This window comes from Jaculus jaculus, chromosome 13, assembly GCF_020740685.1.
Source record: "Jaculus jaculus isolate mJacJac1 chromosome 13, mJacJac1.mat.Y.cur, whole genome shotgun sequence".
In the NCBI taxonomy this organism is placed as follows: domain Eukaryota; kingdom Metazoa; phylum Chordata; class Mammalia; order Rodentia; family Dipodidae; genus Jaculus; species Jaculus jaculus.
In genome coordinates this window covers 23059491-23083391 of record NC_059114.1, presented here as the reverse complement: position 1 = coordinate 23083391, position 23901 = coordinate 23059491, and the positions used below count along the sequence as shown (strand labels likewise).

The 23901-nt window shown below is 50.9% G+C and overlaps 1 protein-coding gene across 1 annotated transcript in view; it reads right to left on the bottom strand.

The window, feature by feature from the left end:
* Cux2 (cut like homeobox 2) overlaps positions 1-23901 on the bottom strand; it is a 275735-nt gene that overhangs the window by 28045 nt on the left and 223789 nt on the right. The window contains exons 5-10 of the mRNA XM_045132651.1: positions 13963-14097; positions 7850-7970; positions 5794-5870; positions 4781-4847; positions 3842-3890; positions 203-307 (exon numbers count right to left, since the gene is read on the bottom strand). Of these exons, the coding sequence (XP_044988586.1) occupies positions 203-307; positions 3842-3890; positions 4781-4847; positions 5794-5870; positions 7850-7970; positions 13963-14097 (554 nt within the window). The remainder of the gene's footprint in view (positions 1-202; positions 308-3841; positions 3891-4780; positions 4848-5793; positions 5871-7849; positions 7971-13962; positions 14098-23901) is intronic.

Genomic DNA, 23901 nt, shown 5'->3' with positions numbered 1-23901 from the left:
TGTTTAACTACACTGCCCTTGGCAACGGAGACATGATGTCCTCTGTACACACAAAGACCAATAACTCCCTGCTCCTGATTCCACATGGATGTGCAGAGCAGACCCTCGGCCATGCCACCCAGCTATTCATCTTTCAAGAGATGCAGCCCTTCCTTCTGGATAGTTCCTCTGCCCCCTACCTTCCCATGCCCGGCCTCCTTACCCCACTGGGTCCCTGCGGGGAGCAGCAAGCCAGGCGCACGGAGCTGTTGACGGATGCCAGCTGTTCCCGGAGACTTTCCACCTCCCTTTGGGCTGCCTCAGCTCGCTGGGGAGAAGGGAGTGCATGGGTGCAAACTGCGAGCCACAAAACCCCTGTACTCACGCCAGCTCAGGGAGGCAGCCCGAGCACCCCTTTCTTGGTATGGGGTCCAGGCCTGGAGCTAGGAAGCCCTATCTTAGAGCTCTGGGGTGGGGATAAAGAAATGGCCATTCCATGTTTACTCTGTGCCTGGAGGGGGGTGGTCAGGACAGAAGCAGCTGTGGATGATATTTGAGACCCCCCCACCAAAGTGACAACATTCCCATTTACCAGGGTAGGCGGGAAGGACCGTCAGGGGTGGTGGCGGTTCTGCCATCCGCACTTCAGGCCTGGCTAAGGCAATCTAGCAGTAAAGCGCTTGCCTGTGGAGCCTAAGGACTCAGGTTCGACTCTCTGGGTCCCACGTAAGCCAGACGCAGTGACACAAGTGGGGAAGTTTGCACATGAGCACACATCTAGAGTTCATTTGCAGTGGCTGGAGGCCCTGGTGTGCCAGTTCTCTCTCTCTCTTTCTCATTAAAAAAAAAAAAAAAAAAGAGTTTGTCAGCTCTTGGATCACTGCATAGAGAATGTGTCCTGGATGGAGTGTCTGCCAAGGTGACTCCAGCTTACAGGCTGTAACAGACCCCTGGGCAAGTTCCTTTCCCTTTCAGGGTCTCTTTTTTTTGTGAAACAGGTAATGTAACCCCCGAGGCATTGAGCAGTTAAAAATAAACATGGCAGTATGCTAAATTAAATCTATGGTATATCTTGTATGTGTGTGTGTGTAGTATGTGGTATGTGGGTGTGATATGTGTATGCATAGTGTGTGCATGTGTGTGCATAGATGCATGCCCTGTGGAGCCAGAGAGAGAGAGACCAGAGGGGTACTTGTGAGTCTCTTCCTCTGTTGCTCTTCCGCCTTATTCCCTTGAGATGGAGTCTCTCACTGAACCTGGAGTTGTCATTATTTTGGTCAGACTGGGCTGATCAGGGAGCCCCAGTGATTCTCCTGTCTCCACCTACCACAGGATTGGGGTTCCAGGCACATGTGGCCGTGGCTAGCTTTTTTATTTAATTTTATTTATTGATTTGCAAACAGAAAGAGAGAGAGAGAGAGAGAGAGAGGGAGAATCAATGAGAATGGGCATGCCAGGGCCTCCTGCCACTGCAAATGAAGTCCAGATGCATGCACTGCTTTGTGCATCTGGCATTATGTGGGTACTGGGGAATCAAACCTAGGTTTGAAAAGATGGTGACACCAAAATAAAAGAGACACTGACTGGGGGGGGAGGGGTATGATGGAGAGTGGAGTTTCAAAGGGGAAAGTGGGGGCAGAGAGGGAAAGTTGTCAGTAAAAAATTTAGCCAGGCGTGGTGGCACACACCTTTAATTCCAGCACTCAGGAGGCAGAGGTAGGAGGATTGCCATGAGTTCAAGGCCACCCTGAGACTGCATAGTGAATTCCAGGTCAGCCTGGGCTCAAGTGACATCCTACCTTGAAAAACCAAAAAAAAAAAAACAAAAAAACAAAAAAAAAACAGTAAATAAATAAAGCCAAAACAAACAAACAAAAAACAAACCAACTTAGGTTTGTCAGGCTTTGTAAGCAAGTGCCTTTAACCTTGGAACTACCTCTCTAGCCCTCTTCTTGCTTTTTGAAATAGGGTCTTACTGTGTAGCCCAGGCTATCCTCAAACCTGTGGCGGTCTTCCTGCCTCGGCCTCACTAGTGCTGGGTATAGGCACAAGATAACACACCTGGGCAAGATCCATCTTCCCCGTAGTTATATGATTGGCCAAGATCTGAAGGCACTGGCCTGCTACCAGACTTCTCCCCCTGTCGGGAGGATCAGTTTTACTGTCTGTGTAAGGCAGCTTCGCTCTATGTGCTGTGTTACAAAGGTACAGGCCCCGCAAACAATTCTGCTCCCAGGAACAGGCCCAACACATTGGCTGGGGCATGTGTGAAACGGTGTCTGCATGAGGTTAATCACAGAGGTATTAGTTGGGATAGGAAAAGATGGCAATACTATAAACATTCATCAATGGAGGCTTAAGCAGAGCAGGGATGACAATCTGTAGCTACTGTCTGTTATAAATAAAGGTTTAGTGGCACACAGCCACACTCACTCACTGACAGAGTACGCTTTCCTGCTGTAGTGGTGAAGTCTCTCTGTGACACAGACTGTGGTGTTTGTAGATCTGAATGCAGTTATTCTCCAACATCTCATGAAAAATCTACTGTTCTCTGGGTGAGCTGAAGGCGTGTCTATATAGCAGACACCACGAGGTATAAGCTACCAGAACCCGTTTTTCTTTTGTTTGTTTGTTTAAAACATATTTTATTTATTTGAGAGAGAGAGAGAGAGAGGGAGAGAGAGACAGACAGACAGACACAATGTACACACTAGGGCCTCCAGCTGCATGTGCCCCCTTGTGCATCTGGCTTACGTAGGTCCTGGAGAATCGAACCGGGATCCTCTGGCTTTGGAGGCAAACACCTTAACTGGTAAGCCATCTCTCCAGCCCCAGAGCCTGGTTTTTATGGTGACCCAGAAGATGCCAACACCTACATGATTCAGGATGATATGAATGGGTGGGTCATCTCTGTAGGAAGATTCCAGAAACTGGGCAGGGAGTTTGAGTTTCTGGATATGCCCTCATACACCTTTTTTTTTTCTTGAGTTTTTAAATTAATTAACTAATTAATTTATGAGAGAGAGAGAGAATGAGAATGGGCATGCCAGAGCCTCTAGCCTCTGCAAACGAACTCCAGATGCATGCATCACCATATGCATCTAGTTTACGTGGGTCCTTGGGAATTGATCCTGGGTCCTTAGGCTTTGCAGGCAAGTGTCTTAACCACTAAGCCATCACTCCAGCTCCCCTCCCTTTTTTTTTTTTTTTTTTGAGTTTTGAACTATGTGAATGAATTATATCTTCAAAGAACTTAGAGTAAAATGCTATGCAGGTTGTAAAAAAAAAGGCGACTAGCTCAGTCGGTACAGCATGAGACTCTTAAAAATGGGGCGTATTTAACATTTACAACACACAGGAGCCGGCAAAGCTACTGCAGCCACCACCACCACTGCTGTGGCTCTGCTTCTCCTAGGGGGACGCAGCTCCTGTCAGGGGCAGGCGCGGAGGCTCATGGGTACCAGCCCTAGAGTGATCCTATTGCAACACTGCCTTGTAGAATGGCTCAGTGAATGAGCGCTTGCCTAGCAAGCACAAGGCCCTGGGTTTGGTCCTCAGCACCAGGAAAAACAAACAAACAACAACAAAAAACAAACAAACAAGGGACCTAGAGTGGGGAGGATGGGCCAGTGTGGGCCTGTAAGTTCTGGTAACTTCCTATGGGGATGGGACCTTGGAACCTGCCCTCCTGGCCCCAGGGCTTCTGCCTGGAAGGTGCGGGGCTCTGAAACCCAGCCCTGATGTTCGCTCCATCACAGGGTCCTACAATGACCCCTGTAAAAATGACCATGTGCCCAGGACCCCTTCCACCCACCAGCCTCAACCCCAGCCCAGCGGGAGGTACTGGGCGGCTCACTCTCACCTGGTGCGCTTTCTCCAGGTTGGTCATGATCAGGCCGACCTCGTCCGCCCTGAGACACAAAGACACAAAGGTGGGGAGCCCTTAGAGAGGCTGGCAGCCTTGTCCAAGCCTGCCCCATTATGGGGGTCTTCAGCGGCTGCCTTCCCCACTTCCCGTGGGAAGGAAACCAGGCTGGGTGGAGAAGAACCTTGGCTGAGGGGCACTGGGAGCCATGCCTCAACACTCCCCCCAACTACCCCAGACCCCTGCTGTCTGGGGAGCTTCCCACCATACCTTTGCCCCCACCATGCCGATCCCTAGAAAACTCAGCTCCAAGATGGTTCTGGGGGTCCTGTTTAACTTCTCAGGGGTCAGCCAGGGCCTGGGACGCACTTGGTGACTATCACCGTGCTGCGTGCATGCTCAAGGTCTTCCCTGGGTCCGGCTGTTCTCATTGCCCGGAAGCCACCCTGACTACCCTGGATGAAGGATCCACTCCTGCTTATCTTCTTTGCCTACCCCGAGCTCTCCCGGTCAAAGCGTTGACCACTGCCCCAGTTATGATCGATGTCTTCCGCGATTGAGGGCAGGGACCGACATCTAATGTCCCCCCCAGGGACTTAGACACAGCACAAGATAAACAGTAGATGTTCAGTAAATGTTTATGTTGTGACTGATGTCTTCGGGCCCTGGATAATTCAAGTGATGTCACTTGGCCTCCAAGGGTTGGACCGTGGAGTTGAGGGGTGGTGACAGTTCTAGAGGCTGGTCCCCTGGAACTTGGCTGTGAGGTGACTGAGTGGCTTGGGAAGGCAGGACAGGTGTACTTGGGGTGGCGAGGAAAGTAGACAATCAGAGGACATCAGAAAGAGGAGCATGCGTGAGAGGGACAGAGGAGGGATGCCGCAAATCTGGAGGGTCCAGGGGAGGGAGGAGGCACCCCGCAGGGCGCTCACTTACTTGGACGCGGCCTCCTCGTCATATTTCCGCCGCAGCTCCAGCAGCTCTGTCTGGGTGGCCTTCAGCGCTGGGAGAAGTGAGGAATCAGGTGAGCGCACAGGGACAGGGCTGGGCCTCTGTGCAAGGCCCTCTCTTGCATCCGAAGGCAGTAAGGGTGGGTGGGTGAGGCAAGCATTGTTGACAGTGGCGAACCTCCTGTCCCTAGAAGGGTTTCAGGCTGGGGCAGGTGGGACCAGCAGAGGGCAGGGCTGGCGAGATCCCTCTGGGCCTGGGACACGCAAGGACCGAGAGAGTGGGCACGGGCCATGGGGCTGTAGGTCCCAGACTGGCAAGGAACTCAAGGCCTCTCCCACTGCAGACTGTGGGTGGGGCAGGCACCCATGAGCTCAGCCCACCTTGAGGCCAGCCTGGTAGCAAAATCTGCAGGTTCACATCTATGAAGAAATTTCTAGAACAGTCCACACTTTTTTGTTGTTGTTGTGCTTTGAGACTGGGTCTCATCATAGAGCAGAGGCTGATCTTGAACTCATGATCCTACCTCAGCCTTCTGCCTGGAAGTTAGGCTTGCATTACCACAACTAGGCTAAGGCCCAGACTTCTGATGGCTCCAGGAAACTTGATGGCTGGGTCACTCACTCTGGGCCACAGGGTAGGGCTACATGGCACAGGCAATGGCTGCCTCTCTCCCAGGCTGGTTCTACCAAGGGTCTTGGATGCTGTCTGTCTCTGTCCTTCATATATCAGACACTGTCTACACTGGCCTTGTCACCCTGTTCTCTCTAACCCAAGTCCTGCTTCCACAACAGTCTGGCTGCCCGGGACCCTCTGGGAAGGATGCTCTCCCGGCTCTCTTCCTAGCTGTCCCTCTGCGCGTGTGTCCCTGGAACCCTGCACATGGCAGACCCAATCTGTGTCCAATCTGTGTCCATAGCTTCACTATGACCCTCCCCCAGCCTAGCTGTGGGCCGCATGGTCTGGGGGTTGGGGCCGTCATGATGGGGCCAGGACCATACCTGAATGTAAGACCTTGATTTTCTCCTCTGCCTCCCCCAGCCTGGCTGCCAAGGTGACTTGTACTTCTTGAAGGCCCCTGTGGAGACATGGGTCTGCTCATGCTGGCCACAGGGACCAACTTGGTCCAGCCCCTGAGCCAGGTCCTGCCCAACCATCTGCACGTTGGTCTGCATCCTGAACTGGGACATCCAGGCCTCTGGTTGGCATGTGTGATTGTAGGGACCCTCCTGGTGGTTTTCCCTGTATGTTTCTGTCAGTGTCTTTTTTTTTTTTTGTTTTTTTGAGGTAGGTTTTCATTCTAGCTCAGGCTGACCTAGAATTCACTATGTAGTCTCAGGGTGGCCTTGAACTCATGGGGATCCTCCTACCTCTGCCTCCTGAGTACTTGGATTAAAGGTGTGTGCCACCACGTCTGGCTTAAGATTTTTTTTATTTTTATCTGAGAGCAACAGAGAAAGAGGTAGAGGGACAGACAGAATGGGCTCACCAGGACCTCCAGCCACTGCAAACGCACTCCAGATGCATGAGCCACCTTGTGCATCTGGCTTATGTGGGTACTGGGGAGTTGAACCCTGAACCAGGGTCCTTAGGCTTCACAAGCAAGAGCTTAACTGCTAAGCCATCTCTCCAGCCCCTTAAGATTTGTTTTTATTTATCTATTAGAGACAGAGAAAGCGAGAGAGAGAATGGGTGCGCCAGGGCCTCTAGCTACTGCAAATGAACTCCAGATGCATGCGCCACCATGCATGCTTACGTGGGACATACGATCCTCCTACCTCTGTCTCCCGAGGGCTGGGATTAAAGGCATGTGCCACCATGCCTGGCTTCTTTTTTTTTTTTTCAAGGTAGGGTTTCACTCTAGCTCAGGCTGACCTGGAACTCACTATGTAGTCTCAGGAAGAGAGAGAGAGGGAGGGAGGGAGGGAGGGAGGGAGAACATGGGTGTGCCAGGTCTTCAGCTGCTGTAAACAAACTCCAGATGCATGCATCCCCTTGTGCATCTTGCTTATGTGGATCCTGGGGAACCTGTGTCCTTTGGCTTTGCAGGGAAATGCCTTAACCACTAAGCCATCTCTTTAGCCTTTTATAAAAAAAAATTCATTTTTATTTATTTGAAAGAGAGAGAGACAGAGAGAGAAAGAGAGAGAGAGAAAAATAGACAGGAAGAGAGAGAGAGAGAATGGGCAACACTATTTCTTTGTCTTTAGGTATTTTTCTTATGAAAGCAACCCATGGCGGGGGTGGGGTGGGTGGAGGAGATAGGGAGCTTTGTCCAGTTTTGTCACTGTTGTGTTTTGTCCCCAGAGTCTAGAACAGTACATGGCACATGGTAGGTGCTTCCGTAGACAGGTGGAATGATGAGGGACAAGAGGAAGTGTGGGGTGACCACTGTGAACACGCCTGGAAATGTCCTGGCTTGCAGAAGTGAGTCCCACAGCACCGGTCACTTAGGTGACCGTCCATGCCACCCATGCCTCCAGAGCAGTCCCTTAAACCAACAGGTTCCTCTCATTTCCAAGTGGACGCCACTGAGGGCAGTACACCAGGCTGGCTCCTCCGCATGCTAACTTTGGTGTCTCTACAGACGGTCTCAGCTGTGACATCACATCGAGGAGACACTGGGGTGGGGGTGCTCATCTAAACACTGGGTCTAGAGCAAAGAGAGGATGAAGGTTCTGTCCTCAGACTGCAGGAGCTGTGATTGCGGACAGTTCCCACCTGCTCTACCAATTGTACAATTGCTAGCCTCGTGGTGACCATGTGACCAGTGTCCCTGAGATACATGCGTTTATAAAACCAAAACAAAACAGAGCACAAAACTCAAAGGTAACACAAAACCCCTACTGTTTCTGCAGACCCCTGATGAATGCTCTGCCATCAGCCCCTCTCTCCAGATGGGGAAACTAAGGCTTGGAAGAGTGATATGAGCCTGCCTCAGTGAACCCAGAGCCCCTGACCCTTCCCCATCTTCCACCTGCCCCAATGCCCCACCCTCCAGGCCTCCTGGGCAGGGAGCCCCTCTTTCCCTCCCTCTCTCCCTCCCTCCCTCCTCACTTCGGTTTCTCAGCCTCATTCCTTTGCAGCAAGGTGTCTGTCAACAGGGCGTTCCCAGGACCTGGGAGGTGGCTGCCCTCGGTTGGCGTGGGCCCAGTGGGACACGTCCCCTCGTTCTGCTCTGCGTGAGAGAGGGAGAAACACTCATCGCTAAGAGAGCCACATGCAGGCTGAGTGACTTTCTGCAAGCTGGGTGCATCCATTGGGTCCGGTGCAGTGAATTCCTCAAACCTGACACTGAACTAAGTGTGAGGTTCAGGGCCAACTGAGGCCATGGTGTGTTGAGGTCCAAGAACAGCCTCTAGTGTCCTGGTCTTCTGCTCTCTCCCCCTCTCTTCTCTTCTTCAGCAGGGTCTTACTGGCCTAGAACGCACTCTGCAGTCCCAGGCTGGCACAAACTCACTGCTATCCTCCCACCTCAGCTTCCCGAGTTCTATAAAGGCATGCGCCATCACACTGGCTTTCTACTTTGGTGTTTTTTTTTTTTTTTTTTTTTTTTTTTGTTTATTTTGAGATAGCTCAGGCTGACCTGGAATTCACTATGTAGTCTCAGAATGGCCTTGAACTCACAGCGATCCTCCTACCTCTGCCTCCCGAGTGCTGGGACTAAAGGTGTGCGCCACCACATGTGGCTTTCAATTTTATTTTATTTTGTTTATTTTTAAAAATTTGTTTATTTATAATTTATTTGAGAGCAAGAGAGAGAGAGAGAGAAAGCAAGCAAGAAAGAAAGAAAGCAAGAGAGAAAGCAAGAAAGAAAGCAAGAAAGAAAGCAAGAAAGAAAGCAAGCAAGCAAGCAAGCAAGCAAGCAAGAAAGAAAGAAAGAAAGAAAGAAAGAAAGAAAGAAAGAAAATGGGAGCACCAGGGCCTCTAGCCACTGCAAATGAACTCCAGACGCATGCACCACCTTGTGTATCTGGCGTATGTGGGTACTGGAGAGTCCAGCCTTGAACCAGGATTCTTAGGCTTCACAGACAAGTGCTTAACTGCTATGCCATGTGTCTAGCCCCTCAATTTTATTCATTCATTTTTTTTTTTTTTTTGAGGTAGGGTCTCACTGTAGCTCAGGCTGACCTGGAATTCACTATGTAGTCTCAGGGTGGCCTTGAACTCATGGTGATCCTCCTACCTCTGCCTCCTGAGTGCTGGGATTAAAGGCATGTACCACCATGCCTGGCTAATTTTATTTGTTTTTAAGAATACTGTTAAAAATATGTGTTTGGGGGCTGGAGAGATGGCTTAGCGGTTAAGCGCTTGCCTGTGAAGCCTAAGGACCCCGGTTCGAGGCTCGGTTCCCCAGGTCCCACATTAGCCAGATGCACAAGAGGGCGCACGTGTCTGGAGTTCGTTTGCAGAGGCTGGAAGCCCTGGCGCGCCCATTCTCTCTCTCTCCCTCTATCTGTCTTTCTCTCTGTGTCTGTCGCTCTCAAATAAATAAATTAAAAAAAATATGTGTTTGGGGGATGGAGAGATGGCTTAGTGGTTAAGGCATTTGCCTGCAAAACCAAACGATCTGGGTCAACTCTCCAAGACCCATATAAGCCAGATGCACAAGGGAGCGCATGCATCTGGAGTTTGCAGTGGCTGGAGACCCTGGCATACTCATTCTCTCTCTGCCTCTCCCTTTCTCTGCCTCTCTCTCTCAAGTAAATAAAATAAAGTTAAAAAATGTTAAAAAATATGTGTTTGCAAGGAGAGAGAGAGAGAGAGAGAGAGAGAGAGAGAGAGAGTGAGAGAGGCATATATATAGAGAGAGAGACAGGCAGACAGAGAGAGAGAGAGAATGAATATGAATAAATGAGAAAATAGACACACCAGGGCCTCTAGCCACTCCAAATAAACTCCAGATGCATGCGCCACTTTGTGCATCTGACTTTACATGGGTACTGAGGAATTGAACCCAGGTCATTAGGTTTTGCTAGCAAGTGTCTTTTTTTTTAAATTTAAATTTTATTTTTTATTTGAGAGCGACAGACACAGAGAGAAAGACAGATAGAGGGAGAGAATGGGCGCGCCAGGGGTTCCAGCCTCTGCAAACGAACTCCAGAGGCGTGCACCCCCTTGTACATCTGGCTAACATGGGACCTGGGGAACCGAGCCTCGAACTGGGGTCCTTAAGCTTCACAGGCAAGCGCTTAACCGCTAAGCCATCTCTCCAGCCCACTAGCAAGTGTCTTAATAGCCAAGCCATCTTTCCAGTCCCACTTTGATTTTTAAAAAATTTATTTATGTATTTGAGAGAGTGGAAGAGGCAGACAGAGAGAGAGAGAGAGAGAGAGAGAGAGAGAGAGAGAGAGAGAGAGAGGGTGGGCACACCAGGGCTTTCAACCACTGCAAATGAACTCCAGTTGTATGTGCCACCTTGTGCATCTGGCTTACGTGGTCCTGGGGAATTGACCCGAGGTACTTTGTTTGGCTTTGCAGGCAAATGCCTTAACCACTAGGCCATGTCTTCAGGGCCTCACTTTGAGTTTTTTTTTTTAATTTATTTTGGGTTGCAGAGATGGCTTAGTGGTTAAGGTGCTGGCCTGCAAAGCCAAAGGACCCAGGTTCGATTTCCCAGGACCCACATGAGCCAGATGCACAAGGTGGCGCATATATTTGGAGTTCATTTGCACTGGCTAGAGGGCCTGGTGTGCCATTCTCTCTATCTGCCTCTTTCTTTCTCTCTCCCACAAATATTAAAATATATTTTATTATTTATTTATTTTTGATACTTTATTATTTATTTATTTTTAATATTTTATTATTTATTTATTTATTTGAGAAAGAGAGGGAGAGGCAGATAGAGAATGGGCATGCCAGGACCTTCAGCTGGTGCAACTGAACTCCAGATGCATGCACTACCTTGTGCAACTGGCTCATGTGGGTCCTGGGAAATGAACCTGGGTCCTTTGGCTTGGTAGGCAAGTGCCTTAACCACTAAGCAATATCTCTAGGCCCCACTTTGATTTTTTTTTAGAGAGACAGCAAGAGCAAGAGTGAGCGTGCGTGAGGGAGAATTGGCATGCCAGGGTCATAGGCACTGAACTTTCCCTCTAGACACTTGCGCCACCTAGTGCACACGTATGACCCTGTGCTTGCATCATTGTGCATCTGGCTTATGTGGGGTCTGGAGAGAGATCAAACCTGGGTCCTTAGGCTTCGCAGGCAAGTGCCTTAACTGCTAAGTGATTTCTCCAGCCCTGATTAAAAAAAAGTTTTTTTTTGTTCATTTTTATTTATTTATTTGAGAGTGACAGAGAAAGAGGCAGATAGAGAGAGAGAGAGACAGAATGAGCATGCCAGAGCCTCCAGCCATGCAAATGAACTCCAGACGTGTGCACCCCCTTGTGCATCTGGCTAACGCGGGTCCTGGAGAATCGAGCCTCGAACCAGGGTCCTTAGGTTTCACAGGCAAGCGCTTAACCACTAAGCCATCTTTCTAGTCCTCCATCACTGATTTTTTTTGGTTTATTTTTATTTATTTATTTGAAAGCGACAGACAGAGAAAGAAAGAGGCAGATAGAGAGAGAGAGAATGGGTAAGCCAGGGCCTCCAACCATGCAAACAAACTCCAGATGCGTGCACCCGCTTGTGCTTTTGGCTAACGTGGGTCCTGGAGAATCGAGCCTCGAACCGGGGTCCTTAGGCTTCACAGGCAAAGGCTTAACCACCAAGCCATCTCTCCAGCCCCTGATTTTTTAAAAAGTATTATTTATTTGTGAGCAAAGAGAGAGAGGGAAGGAGGGGTATAGAGACAATGAGTATACCATGGCCTTTTGCAAATGAGCTCCAGATGCACGTACCACTTTATGCATCTGGCTTTATGTGGGTATTAGAGATTGAATCGGAGCCATCAGGCTTTGCAAGCAAGCACCTTGACTATGAAACCATCTCTCCAGCCCTCCACTTGGATTCTGAGGTAGGGACTCTAGCTGTTCACCACAGTGTCCACCAGCCTAGCTGGCCCTGAGCTTCAGGATCTCCCGTCTCCCATCTCATAAGCAGGCTGGGATTACAGATCGGTTTTATGGTGTCCAGCTTGAAGTGGGGTCTGGGGATCTGAACTCAGGTCCTCACACTTGCGCAGCAAGTGCTTTATCCACTGAGCCATCTCCCCAGTCCCAATCCCACCTTTTAACCATTTTAGTGACATTTAGTCCATTCACAATATTTTTTGTTTGCTTAGGTTTTTGGGTGTGGGGTGGGTGAGGGACAGGGTCTCACCATGTAGCCCAGTTGGCTTTGAACTCATCATCTTCCTGTCCCAGCTTCCAGAGTGCTGCGATTGCAGTCAGGGCTGCCAGGCCCAGTGTACATTCCCAGTATTGTGCAGCCATTACTAAGTCCAAAATATTGTCGCCACCCTAAAAGGAAACCCATTGTCCACTCCCCCAGCCCCCAGCAACTAACTTCCAGTCTGCAGTCACCTCCCTGGATTTGTCTGCTCTGGACTTTTCCTATTGATTGCATCAGACAGGACAGGTCCCCTGCGTCTGGCTTCTTTCATGGGCAGCACTTGGTTGTTGCCCTCCCAAGAGCTGGTGGCAGCACACTGTTCCTGCTACAGTTTGCACATGGCTTGTGTTTGATGCCAGGGCAGTTGTTGTGACCTACATCTCAGCATCAGATGCGGAAAGCCCCTTATCTTATGACCTTGCCAACCTATGGCACCATCAGACCCACAACCTGGCATCTGAGATGGGGTGAGGACCTGACTGGCTGTTTGGCATGGAACACCAGTGAGGTCCTGGTCCCTCCCTGGGCTGTCACCTCTGTGAGATGTCTACTTGTACCTTCCAGCCTTTTAGTGTCTGTAGACCAGGCATGTTGTTGACGGGAAGGACAGGAGAAGCTGGGTATAGCTGGCTTGGACCCTTGGGGATCTGTGTCCCTCACTGCAGCCTGCCCATGTCAGCTGCACCCTCCCTGTGTGCCAAAACATCCTCTTGTGGCAGACCCAGCCTTTCTGAGAGAGGCCTTGAGGTCAAACCCTGGCCTCCACTCTGGCCCTGGCAACAGGTTGTCTTGGTGGTCCTGGGACCAGAGGAGGTGCTCCTGTATACTCTGACGGGCTCTTCCTTCTTTCTTTTTTAATTAAGAATTTAATTTTTTTTTTTTTTTTTTTTTTTAGAGAGAGAGAGAGAAAGCAAGAAAAAATTGGCACACCAGGGCCTCAGCCACTGCCATTGAACGCCACATGCTTGTGCCACATAGTGGGCATGTGCAACCTTGTGCTTGCCTCACCTTTGTGCATCTGGCTTATGTGAGATCTGGAGAGTCGAACACGGGTCCTTAGGCTCCGCAGGCAAGCACCTTAACCACTAAACCATCTTTCGAGCCCTGGCTATCCCTTCTTTCTGTGCAGGAATCAAGCTCTGGCCTCCATCACTGGCTCTACCCATTCTGCTTCTTTTCTTTAATTTTTTTTTTTAAGTGCTGGGGAAGAACCCAGCCAGGGCTTTTGGAGCCATGCCAGGGTGTGGCTCGATGGCAGAGTTTGTTCCTCACATGCACAAGGCCCTGGTTTTAACCCCTTCACTGTGAAAAGGACACAAAGGAGTCATAGCCATGTACTCCCGTCAGACCCCTGCGATTACAGGCCTCTCAGCTTCTACAACCATAAGCTCCCCAGAATCAGGAAGTAGGCTACTTCCTGTAACCTGTCTTTCACTTAAGAGGTCTTGGGGGCTCACCCTGCCCTGGGCAACATCTCTCCTACCCTTCTCCTGGACACACAGCTGGACTACATCTCCCAGACTCCTCTGTGGCTGGCTGTGGCCACAAGCCTGGGCTCTGGTCAGTGGGATGAAGATTCTTAGAAGGGCTGCAGGGGTCCAAGCTGGGCGAGACTCCATATGCTTTGGTGTAACCTCCATATTCTTTCTCTGCCTGCTGGGGGTGTGTGCTAACATTGCTGGCGGTCACATGTGTGAGCTGATTTGACCTTGGCCACGTGGGGCCCAGAGTGACAGAATACACTGACCTTCAGCAGATCCAGCCCCGAGATCCGGGACTCATCTGCTTTAGCTGCGCCCATTCGACAATGATAAGGCCCGGCTTCCTGACCCCAACACCTAGGCCCTACCACCAGAGCTTGTCACAGACCCCCTTGATGGCCTTGTCAGTACCTTTGGGGCTGAGGATCTCTGGATACCTCTTCCACAAAGCGTGGATCTCTCGCCGGGGCTGCCCGCTGGGGTCGAAGCTGGGGCGCTGCAGTCTGCTGTCTAGGCTACGTGTTACCTCAAATGCTGGCACAGGGTCTGTGGAGAGAGACACAGAGGGTTGGGTGGGGTGAGGCGCTCCACGGGGTACAGATGTCCAGGCTGAGGCTCTCACATCTTTCTTCTGGTAGCCGAGGGACCGACAACAAGAGCCACCTGGAGTCACTGTGGTGACTATGGGGAAGCAATGAGGACTTTCTGCTTCACAGGAGAGCACCTTCTCCAGGCCCCTTTCACAGGGTGGGTGTTGCAGTCAGCTTTGCGTTGCTGGCAGAAAGCACCCAACACAAAGAAGCTTGTGGGAGGAAAGAGTTTATTTTGGCTTACAGACTTGAGGGGAAGCTCCATGATGGCAAGGAAAAACGATGGCACGAGCAGAGGGTGGATATCACCTCCTGGCCAGCATCAGGTGGACCATAGCAACAGGAGATTGTGCCAAACACTGGCAAGGGGAAGCTGGAAGCTGGCTATAACACCCATAAGCCTGCCTCCAACAATATAACAGCTCTGGGAGGTTCCAATTCCCAAATTGCCATCAGCGGAGGTCCATGTATTCAGAACACACAAGTTTAGGGGGAGCATTAGAATCAACCCACCACAGTGGGGATCCTGCCCAGCTGGGATGAGGGTCATAATTGTCACACTCATAGAATGTTCTCAATTTGGCAATGCCATCTGTGGGGGCCCCGAGACTATGCCTTGCAGACCACCAAGCATGAGAGCCACCATGCATGGACACAGTGGCCACCTTCTGGAACCGTTATGTTAGTTTTCCTGAGAGCGTCTGTTTCTATTCACTTGGATAGAGACGACAACACAGACTGAAGAAACAATTCCATGTGAATGTAGCTTGGTGAGCCAGTGAGTTTTGGGGACTACTTAAAGAGAAGTGTGGGTGACTCAAAGGCAGCTTCACCACCAAAAAGCCCACCCCAGCATGGGTGACAGATTATGGATGCTGCATCCTTGGCGCTCCCTGCTCAACTTGCAGGCAGCTCCACTGAAGAGTCTCCTCTCCCCAGAAGTGGTGGCAGCTTATTTAACTTCAGAGAGGCAGCCTGAGCCTTGTAGCTTTCATGTGAGTTTCCTGAGCCTCCACCTGGGAATGTTGCAATCTGGAAGAAACAGAAACCTCTCCCAAGGCCAATCCCAGGCCTGCTGCACATGCTTGCCTGACACAGCACGGGGTGGGGCTGCTCTGGGGGCCGGCCACCACGGCTCGGACCCGCCACCTGTTGCTTCCAGCTAGCCTTCAGCCTCTCCAGTCCTTAACTGGCCACCTGGTCTGCAGTTGTCCTGTGCCTTCTGGCCCCCCAGCTCCGTGTGCCTCATGGCACCCTTGAAGCTGCTCCTGGCTGCTATGTCTAGTGGACAGGGTGGACACACTGATTTGTGATAAGCACCGCCAACAAGTGGCTTTTCTGGGACCAAAATCCGTGGATCTGAGACACACCCAGCTGCCTAATCACTAGGAGGTAAAGACTTCAGTAGACCCTTGTGCCTGCCTGAGACTCATCCGCTCTCTACCCCTCTACAGAGTCCTGGTGGCACTTCCTCCAGGGTGTAAGGACTACCCTGCATGATTCCTGAGGTAAGGCGGGGGAGGGCACCATATAGGTCATAGAACCTACCACAGGAATGAGTCCTCACCGCATTCCCCAGTGGCCAGATTGGATGGACCCATTATCACGGATGAGGAGACTGAGGTTCCGAGAGGCTGGTGGTTTGCTGCAGTTGGAGGTGACACCAGAATCAGGGTTTTCTGGGTGATTCCACAAAGGTGTCTAGGCCTAGAGGGAAATCATGGCCCTAGCAGATCCACAAGGTGCCCATGAGGCTAAGAAAGCCAGGGACCCGTTGTTTCCCACTGACCGTGAGGCCTGTGGCACACCCCTTTGCCATCTGGTCTCCTGCCAGCACCCGCTTAGCACTGCTCTTGGCTGGGGAGCAGAGGGACTGTGGGCATGACTCTGCAGTCGGGCCTGTCCAGACCTGGTCCAATCCCAGCTTGCTTCCTGGGATGGCTTGGCAAGCAAGTCCACCTCTCTGTGCCGCACCAATAAGCGACAGTGTCCCGGAGCTATGGGCACAATCCCCAGAAAGTTATCAGCCTAGAGCTGGAGATCTCATCAGCTCAGAATAAACCCAAGCCCCTACTGCCCTGTCCTCATCTACTCACCTGCGGCCACCCTGGCCGCCTTGGCATTCCTTGGCAGCACCATCTCACCTCACAGCCGTCACACATGAGCTAAGGCAGGAACACACTCCCCACGTGCAACTCACACACTGCCTCTTCCAAGGAGCCCTCCTTGATGACTCCATCTTCTCACATGAGAATAAATTTCATGTACCCCTTCATAGCTGCCACCACAGTCACAGTTTATTTCTCTGTAAGTCCATCTCATTATAACTCACTGGATCCAAACCATACAGGGGAGGGCCAGGGTTACATCTCTCTCTCTCCTTTATTTTTTAATTTTAGAGAGAGTGAGTGAGCAAGAGAGGGAGGGAGAGAATTGGCGTGCCAGGGCCTCAGCCACTGCCATCGAGCTCCACACACTTGTGCCACCTAGTGGGCATGTGCTACCTTGTGCTTGCCTCACCTTTGTGTGTCTGGCTTATGTGGGATCTGGAGAGTCAAACATGGGTCCTTAGGCTTTGCAGGCAAGTGCCTTAACCTCTAAACCATCTCTCCAGCCCACATTTCTCTCTTTTAAAAATATTTTATTTATCTGTTTATGAGAGAGAGAGAGAGAGAGAGAGAGAGAGAGAGAGAGAGAGAGAGACAGATAGATAGAGAGAATGCAGGCACGCTACTGCAAATGAACCCCAGATGCATGTGCATCTGGCTTTTCATGGGTACTGGGGAATCGAACCTGAGTCCTTAGGCTTCGCAGGCAAGTGCTTTAACCACTAAGCCATCTCTGCAGCCTCAGGATTACATCTCTTTTTGCCCCTTCCCCCAGATCCCCCTGAACTCAGCCCTACATGGTTCAAAGTAATACATTTTTGTTGGCAGAAGACATGGGTTGTGCCTGCAGGGGGCAGCCTGTCCTTTTCTTGGTCTTCTGCTTCTGTTTGTTTAGGTGGCAGGGAGGGTGGACAATGGACACGTGCCGAGGTGAGCAGGTGCCAGGGACGGACTTGGCTCTCGTCAGTGGAGACAGCCCCCTCCCCACGCCCATCATTAGGCCAGGGCCTGCTCAGCAGGGTGTGCCATTCTCTCTCCCCGGGCTGGTGTAATTATACATTGACATAATTAACCCAGCAAGCGCATTAGGCAGGCCGGCTAAAAATTCATCTATAATTATTTGTTGTGCGCGTGTTGATGAGCCCATCTGCACTGCCTTTGTACAACACGAACAAATTAATTTACAAGTCTGGATTTTTTAATAAGTTCAAGGAATCGCTGCCTATTGTGCCCTGGGTTTTTGAGGAAAGAAGAAAAAGGCGACAGCGAGCGCACCGGGGTCAGGGAAGTTAGATAAACATGGCCGGGTGTGGGCTGGGCCGGCCAAAGGGATCCCTCTCAGGGTCCGATGAGTAGGCCAAGTGCCAGCTCCTGGCCAGGGGCCTTGGCACCCACCTCATTCACAGCAGGCAGTGACAGCCCTTTGTTCTGCTTGAGTCCTTTGTGGCTGGCTTGTCCTGTCCAGGGAGACTGCCCTTGGGTGACACAACCCTCCCCTCAAAGAAGTGGAGGGAATGGGGGGTGGACCCCCAACACAGGACCCGTGGGCTTCGAGCTTTCTGCCCTCATTTGATGGCTTAGCGACTGTCATTAACTCAATAGAATCTGAAGTTTGTCTCTGGGTCCAAGTTCAAGTTCCCAGGGCCTTGAGCCTCACATCCCCCTCCCCCCCCCTTTTTTGGTTTCTTGAGGTAAGTTTTACTCCAGCCCAGAATGACTTGGAATTTATTATGTAGTCTCAGGGTATCCTCAAACTCAGGGCGATAGTCCTACCTCTGCCTCCCGAGTGCTGGGATTAAAGGCGTGCGCCACCACAGCTTGGCCAGTTTCCCCATTTTTTTAAGGTGAAGTTTCATGTAGCTCGGCTGGCCTCGAGCTCCCTATCTGCCAGAGATGACCTTAAATTTCTGATGCCTGGTTTATGCAGTGCTGGGGATTGAACCCAAGGCTTCATGCAAGCTAGGCAAGCAAGCACTGGGATTAAAGGCGTGTGCCATCACACCAGGCTAGCTTCCCCATTTTCAAGTGGGAATAACACAACAGTTCTTACTTTGCAGGAGGTCATATTGGGGAGATTAAAGAGAAGCAAGTCTGGGCTGGATTAAAAAAAAAAAAAAAAAGAAACTCTCATTGTTAAAAAGGCCTGGAGGGCTAGAGAGATGCTTAGCGGTAAAGCGCTTGCCTGTGAAGCCTAAGGACCCCGGTTTGAGGCTTGATACCCCAGGACCCACATTAGCCAGATGCACAAGGGGGCGCATGCATCTGGAGTTTGTTTGCAGTGGCTGGAGGCCCTGGAGCACCCATTCTCTCCCTCCTCTCTCTCTGCCTCTTTCTCTGTCTTTGTTGCACTCAAATAAATAAGCATAAACAACAACAATAAAAAAAACTTAAAAAGGCACAGAGAGATGGCTTAGTGGTTAAGGTGCTTGATGCAAAGCTAAGAACCCAGGTTCAATTCCCTAGGACCCACATAAGCCAGATGTGCAAGGTGGCGCATGCATCTGGAGTTCATTTGTAGTAGCTGGAGGCCTTGAAGCACCCATCTCTCTCTTTCTCTCCCCCTCTCCCTTGTTCTCTCTCAAATAAATAAATAAACAAACAAACAAACAAACAAACTTTTTTTTTTTAAGTGAGTCTGGCCTGGTGGCACAGAAGGAAGACTACAAGTTCAAGGCCATCCTGGGCAATTTAGTGAGCTCCTGTCTAAAATAAAAAAGCAAAAAGAGCCAGCGTGGTGGTATATGCCTTCAATCCCAGCACTCGGGAGGCAGAAGTGGGAGGATCGCCTAGAGTTTGAGGCCACCCTGAGACTGTACAGTGAATTACAGGTCAGGCTGGGCTAGAGCGAGACCCTACCTCAAAAAACAAAACAAAACAAAACAAATACAAAAACAACAAGAACAAAAAATCAAGGAGAGGGCTGAGGATGTACCTCAGTGATAAAGAGATTGCCTGGCATGTTTGAGACCTCTAGCTCTGAAAAATAAAAAAAAGATAGCCATGGAGAGGTGTGACTTTGGGTACAGCTCCAGCTCCCATTGGTCCCAGGGCCTCTGGACCACTGGCTGACATTGGAACCTCTGCTTCCTGCCTGTAAAGGGCGGTGTCTGCAGCATGTGGAGGTGTGAGGGACTGAGTGGGGCAAGGTGCCGAGCAGGCCACTGTCCCCCAACTCCAAAAGGCAAGAGCTCACTGGGGCTCTGGGTCTTGTGGTCCCAGGGCGGGGGCACATAGTGGTGCTTTGCTGAGTCTGGGAACGAGAGGGTGTCCTCACATGTTGGCATCTGTCTCCGGGAGAGATGGGATGCAGTCGCTTTGAGCTGTGCTAACTCCGCTCTAGGATGCCAAGATCCCACCCAGACAGTTGTCCTGGGGACAGAATTGCCAACTTCATCTGTCCCATACCTCACTAACACAGTGCCCAGATGGGGACTGGAGGGGTGTCCGGGACCTGCTAGACAGCTGGTGGCAAAGCAAACACAGCCACTTATCCCAATATGAGCCTCTGGGGTCCTCAGAGTGAAGAAGACCATGGAATAGAGGGGTGTTCCCATGACTCCCTCAAAGTCAGTCTGCGACTGGGTCCCTCTACCCACACAGGAGGCAGTTAGTTCTATATCCCCACTTCACAGGCAGAGAAACTGAGGCATGGGTTCTAGTACTTCCCCATGGTGAGGCAGTGAGCACAGAGGCCCCTGAGGTGGGCTGGAGAAGATGGCTTAGTGGTTAACGTGCTTTCCTGCAAAGCCAAAGGACCCAGGTTCGATTCCCCAGTGTCCATGTAAAGCCAGCTGCACAAAGCGACACATGTATCTGGTGTTTGCAGTGGCTACAGGCCCTGATGTGCCCATTCTCTCTCCTTATCTGTCTCTCTCTCTCTCATATAAATATATTTAAAATTTATTTATTTGCAAGTAGAGAGAAGAGAGACAGACAGAAAGAATGGGTGCCAGGGCGTCCAGCTGCTGCAAACACACTGTCACCCAGATGCATGTGCCACTTTGTACATTTGGCTTTATGTGGGTACTGGGGAATTGAACCTGGGTTGTTAGGCTTTGTAGGTAAGTGCCTTAATTGCTGAGCCATCTCTCTAGCCCTTAAATATTTTTTCCCTTCAGGAGCATGTTTATTGTGTTTGAGATGACACATTAGTGCTCTCTGAGCTACAAAGGGCAAAAGAAATCCTCTCATTACAAGCTGACAAAGGTAAAAGGTAAAACATTTTCACAACAGCATGAATCATATACTCAGAAATAGATCCGGGCTTAATACAAATGACATAATTCCTAGTCATCTACAGCTACTTTTTGACTTCATACAGATATGAATTGGGCTAAAATGCACTATAATATTTGGTAGACTTCAGAACCCGTATCCTTAGTACATGACAAAATACAATTGATATCCTAAAGAAGCAAGGCTTGCAAATAGGCGTTTTGAACAGAACTAATCTACAGCTACAAAGTTCTACTCCTGATAGCATTTACCTTTTGGGGGAGTCTCCCAGGCTCCAGAGGATCAAAGCAGAGTAGAACCAGTATAACATATACACAGAAGTCCGTATTGTAAAGGCTATAAAGATCTGCAGCACAGGGAGAAGAGGCTTCTGCTCCCTCACACTGCACACAGCTCATGTGGATTATGTTCGTATCTCTTGGTCCACTGTCTGGCTATCCTGTCATGTTCTGCTCTGTTGGTCAAATACTGAGTGGCCCTTAAATATTTTTAAATATATTTTATTTATTTAAGGGAGAGAGAGACAGACAATGGGCACGCCAGGGCCTCCAGCCACTGCAAACAAACTCCAGATGCATGTGGCCCCTTGTGTATCTGGTTTATGTGGGTCCTGGAGAGTCAAACTGGGATCCTTAACAACTAAGCCATCTTTCCAGCCCCAGCCCTTAAATATTTTTATTTACTTATCTGCAAGGGGAGAGAGAGAGAGAGGGAGAGAGAGAAAGGCAGGGAGGGGGGAGAGAATGAATGAATATGGGTATGATGCCAGGGCCACTGCACACATGTGCCACTTTATGCATCTGGCTTTATGTGAGCACTGGGGAATCAAACCCTGGCCGTCTGGCTTGTGAGCAAGCACTTTTAACTGCTAAGCCATCTCCCCAGCCCCGGCCCTGCAGTTTTGATCTCCTCTTAGCTTCCAATGGGGCTTCCAATACAGCCTCCCTGCCTTCCCCTGACTTTGGCTGGCCAACCAGACATGGCCATGGGAACTGGCTCTCCACCCAGCCCCAGGGCCATGCCAGGCACAGCCCCATGATCTTGCTGTCTGGGACCTCTCTGCCTCCCGATGAATCCCCCTCCGACTTTATGGCATCTTCTGCCTGATCACTGCACACTCCCAGTGGCTATGACAAAGGGGCTCTGAGAAGTCACACAGCCAGGGGGCTCATTTCAAGGCTGCGTAACGATGGGCCACATCATAAAGGGACCAGGACCAGGAGCTGTGTACCTATCGCAGGCTGATGACACACATCTGGGCTGACTCAGAGCAGTGGGCTGGGTGGAGAGCCTCAGAAGGAAGGAGTAGGGAAACAGCCCCAAAGGATCTGCTGTGTTTACTGACATACAGTAGGCGCTTGATAAATGCCAGCTGAGTGAGAGGCAGGGGGTCCAGCACCAGCCCTTTTTAGTCACAGACCTGGGTAGATGCTTAAAGTGGGCATCAGAGGAAGGACAAGACTTCAACAAGACTCTCGGGAGGCTTGTGTTTAAGTTCCACCTCTCAGGAAGGAGAGATGGCTCAGCAGTTAAGGAGCTTGCCTGCAAAGCCTACCTATCCGGGTTTGATTCCCCATTGCACACATAAAGCCAGATGCACAAAGTGGTGCACTCGTCTAGAGTTTGCAGTGGCTGGAGGTCCTGGTGTGCCCATTCTCCCTGTCTCTCTTCTCTCTACCTCTCTCTTTGCTTATAAATATAATAAAATAAAATAAAAAATCCCACCTCTCACCAACTCAGCAGAGGCCACAGATAAAGCACGTGACCACTGAAGGTCTTAGTGTTTCTGCCTGCAGAATGGAGATTCTAACAGCATCCAGAACAGACCTAGAGGGGGAAGTAGCCACTCTGGTTGGCTGACACAGGTCTCAGCACTGGGGACCCTGCGCCAGACCCCTGAGAGCTAACAGCTGATGATGCTGGGTCTTGTATTTTTTTGGTTTTTCGAGGTAGGGTCTCACTCTAGCCCAGGCTGACCTGGAATTCACTATGTAGCCTCAGGGTGGCCTGGAACTCACAGCGATCCTCCTACCTCTGCCTCCCGAGTGCTGGGATTAAAGGCGTGCGCCACCACGCCCGGCGGGCCTTGGATTTTATTCACATCTATAGCAGTCTCAAAGGCGTAGAAGGTGGGGCAAGAGTCACTGTGGGTCTTGGGGGCTAGAATCTCAGCAGGGAAGAAAAGAGCAGTGTGTCCCGACCACACAGCCTCCGCAGAGGAACGGAGACAAGAAAGCAACAGCACCATCAAGTGCAGCGCTGCACCCGGGGCCTGGCATAGCACCAGGGCAGCCAAGAGCGATGCTCGGCTGCAGCCTTCCGTGTTGGGTATGTCCTTAGCCACATGGCAGTGATCTGGCTTGAGGGGACATCTTGATCGACCTGGCAGCCCCTCCAAGACCGTGACCACAGCCCAAAGCTCTGTCCACAGAAGCCCACGTTTTCTCTTTGCATCCTCACAATGGCAATCAAGTGCCCATGGCTGTGGTCTCCATTCTCCAGACAAAGAAATGAAGGCCCACTGAGGATGTCTAATGTACTCGGTCAGACAACTCAAAAGTAGCAACGGTGGGATTTGAACCCAAGGCTGGGTTGCCTTGAGGCAAGGTAGAGGACACCTGGCTTCTCACTATTCAACAGAAGCACAGGGCGGGCTGGGAGTGGCTTGCTGTGTGACCTCAGACAGTGCACTGACCTCTCTGGGCTCCTCATCCACATTCCTGTTACAAGTAGGTCCCAGGCAACCCGGGGGCCATCACACAGGGCAGGAACATCAAAGCGGAGTGATCTGGGCCTCGCTGTAGTGCAATCTCTGCACTGCGATTATTAAACACCTTCACCATGACAGGCCTGAGTTCTGGGAGAAAGGCGAGGGCAGGGTGGGAGATCAAAGGTTAAATCCTGTCGGCGACACCATCAGGAAAGGTGGCTTAGGGAGTCCTGGGCCTCAGTTTCTCCGCTATCAGCTGGAGAAGGCAAGGGAATGTAGGGCACAGGGCCAGTAGGCCCACACCTCACAGGGTCCTGGGGTTCTCAGTGTAGCTCTTACTGCGGATCCTGGTTGTGGGATTATGCCACGCTCTACCCCGCGCCCCCAAACACCTGTGAGGGGCTCAGATGGCGCCTGTCTCCTGCATAGAGTTCACTGGAGGCCACAGGAGCCAGGCTGCTCTAGATGACTGGGTGTGGCCAGGGTGGCAGGGCTACATGACTCCTGCACCTTGCAGCGGGCCACCGTGTTAGGGAATGAACTGCCTCCTGGTCCCACATGGAGCCCTCACCCCAACGCAGCTGCGTGTGAGATGGGGGCTTTGGTGGAAACCGCTCTGCCTGCCTGGAATTGGATGAAAGCATGCAGAATCAGGGAAGAGAAATGTTTTCTGTTCAGGCCACAGGGCTATGGTACAGCCACCCAA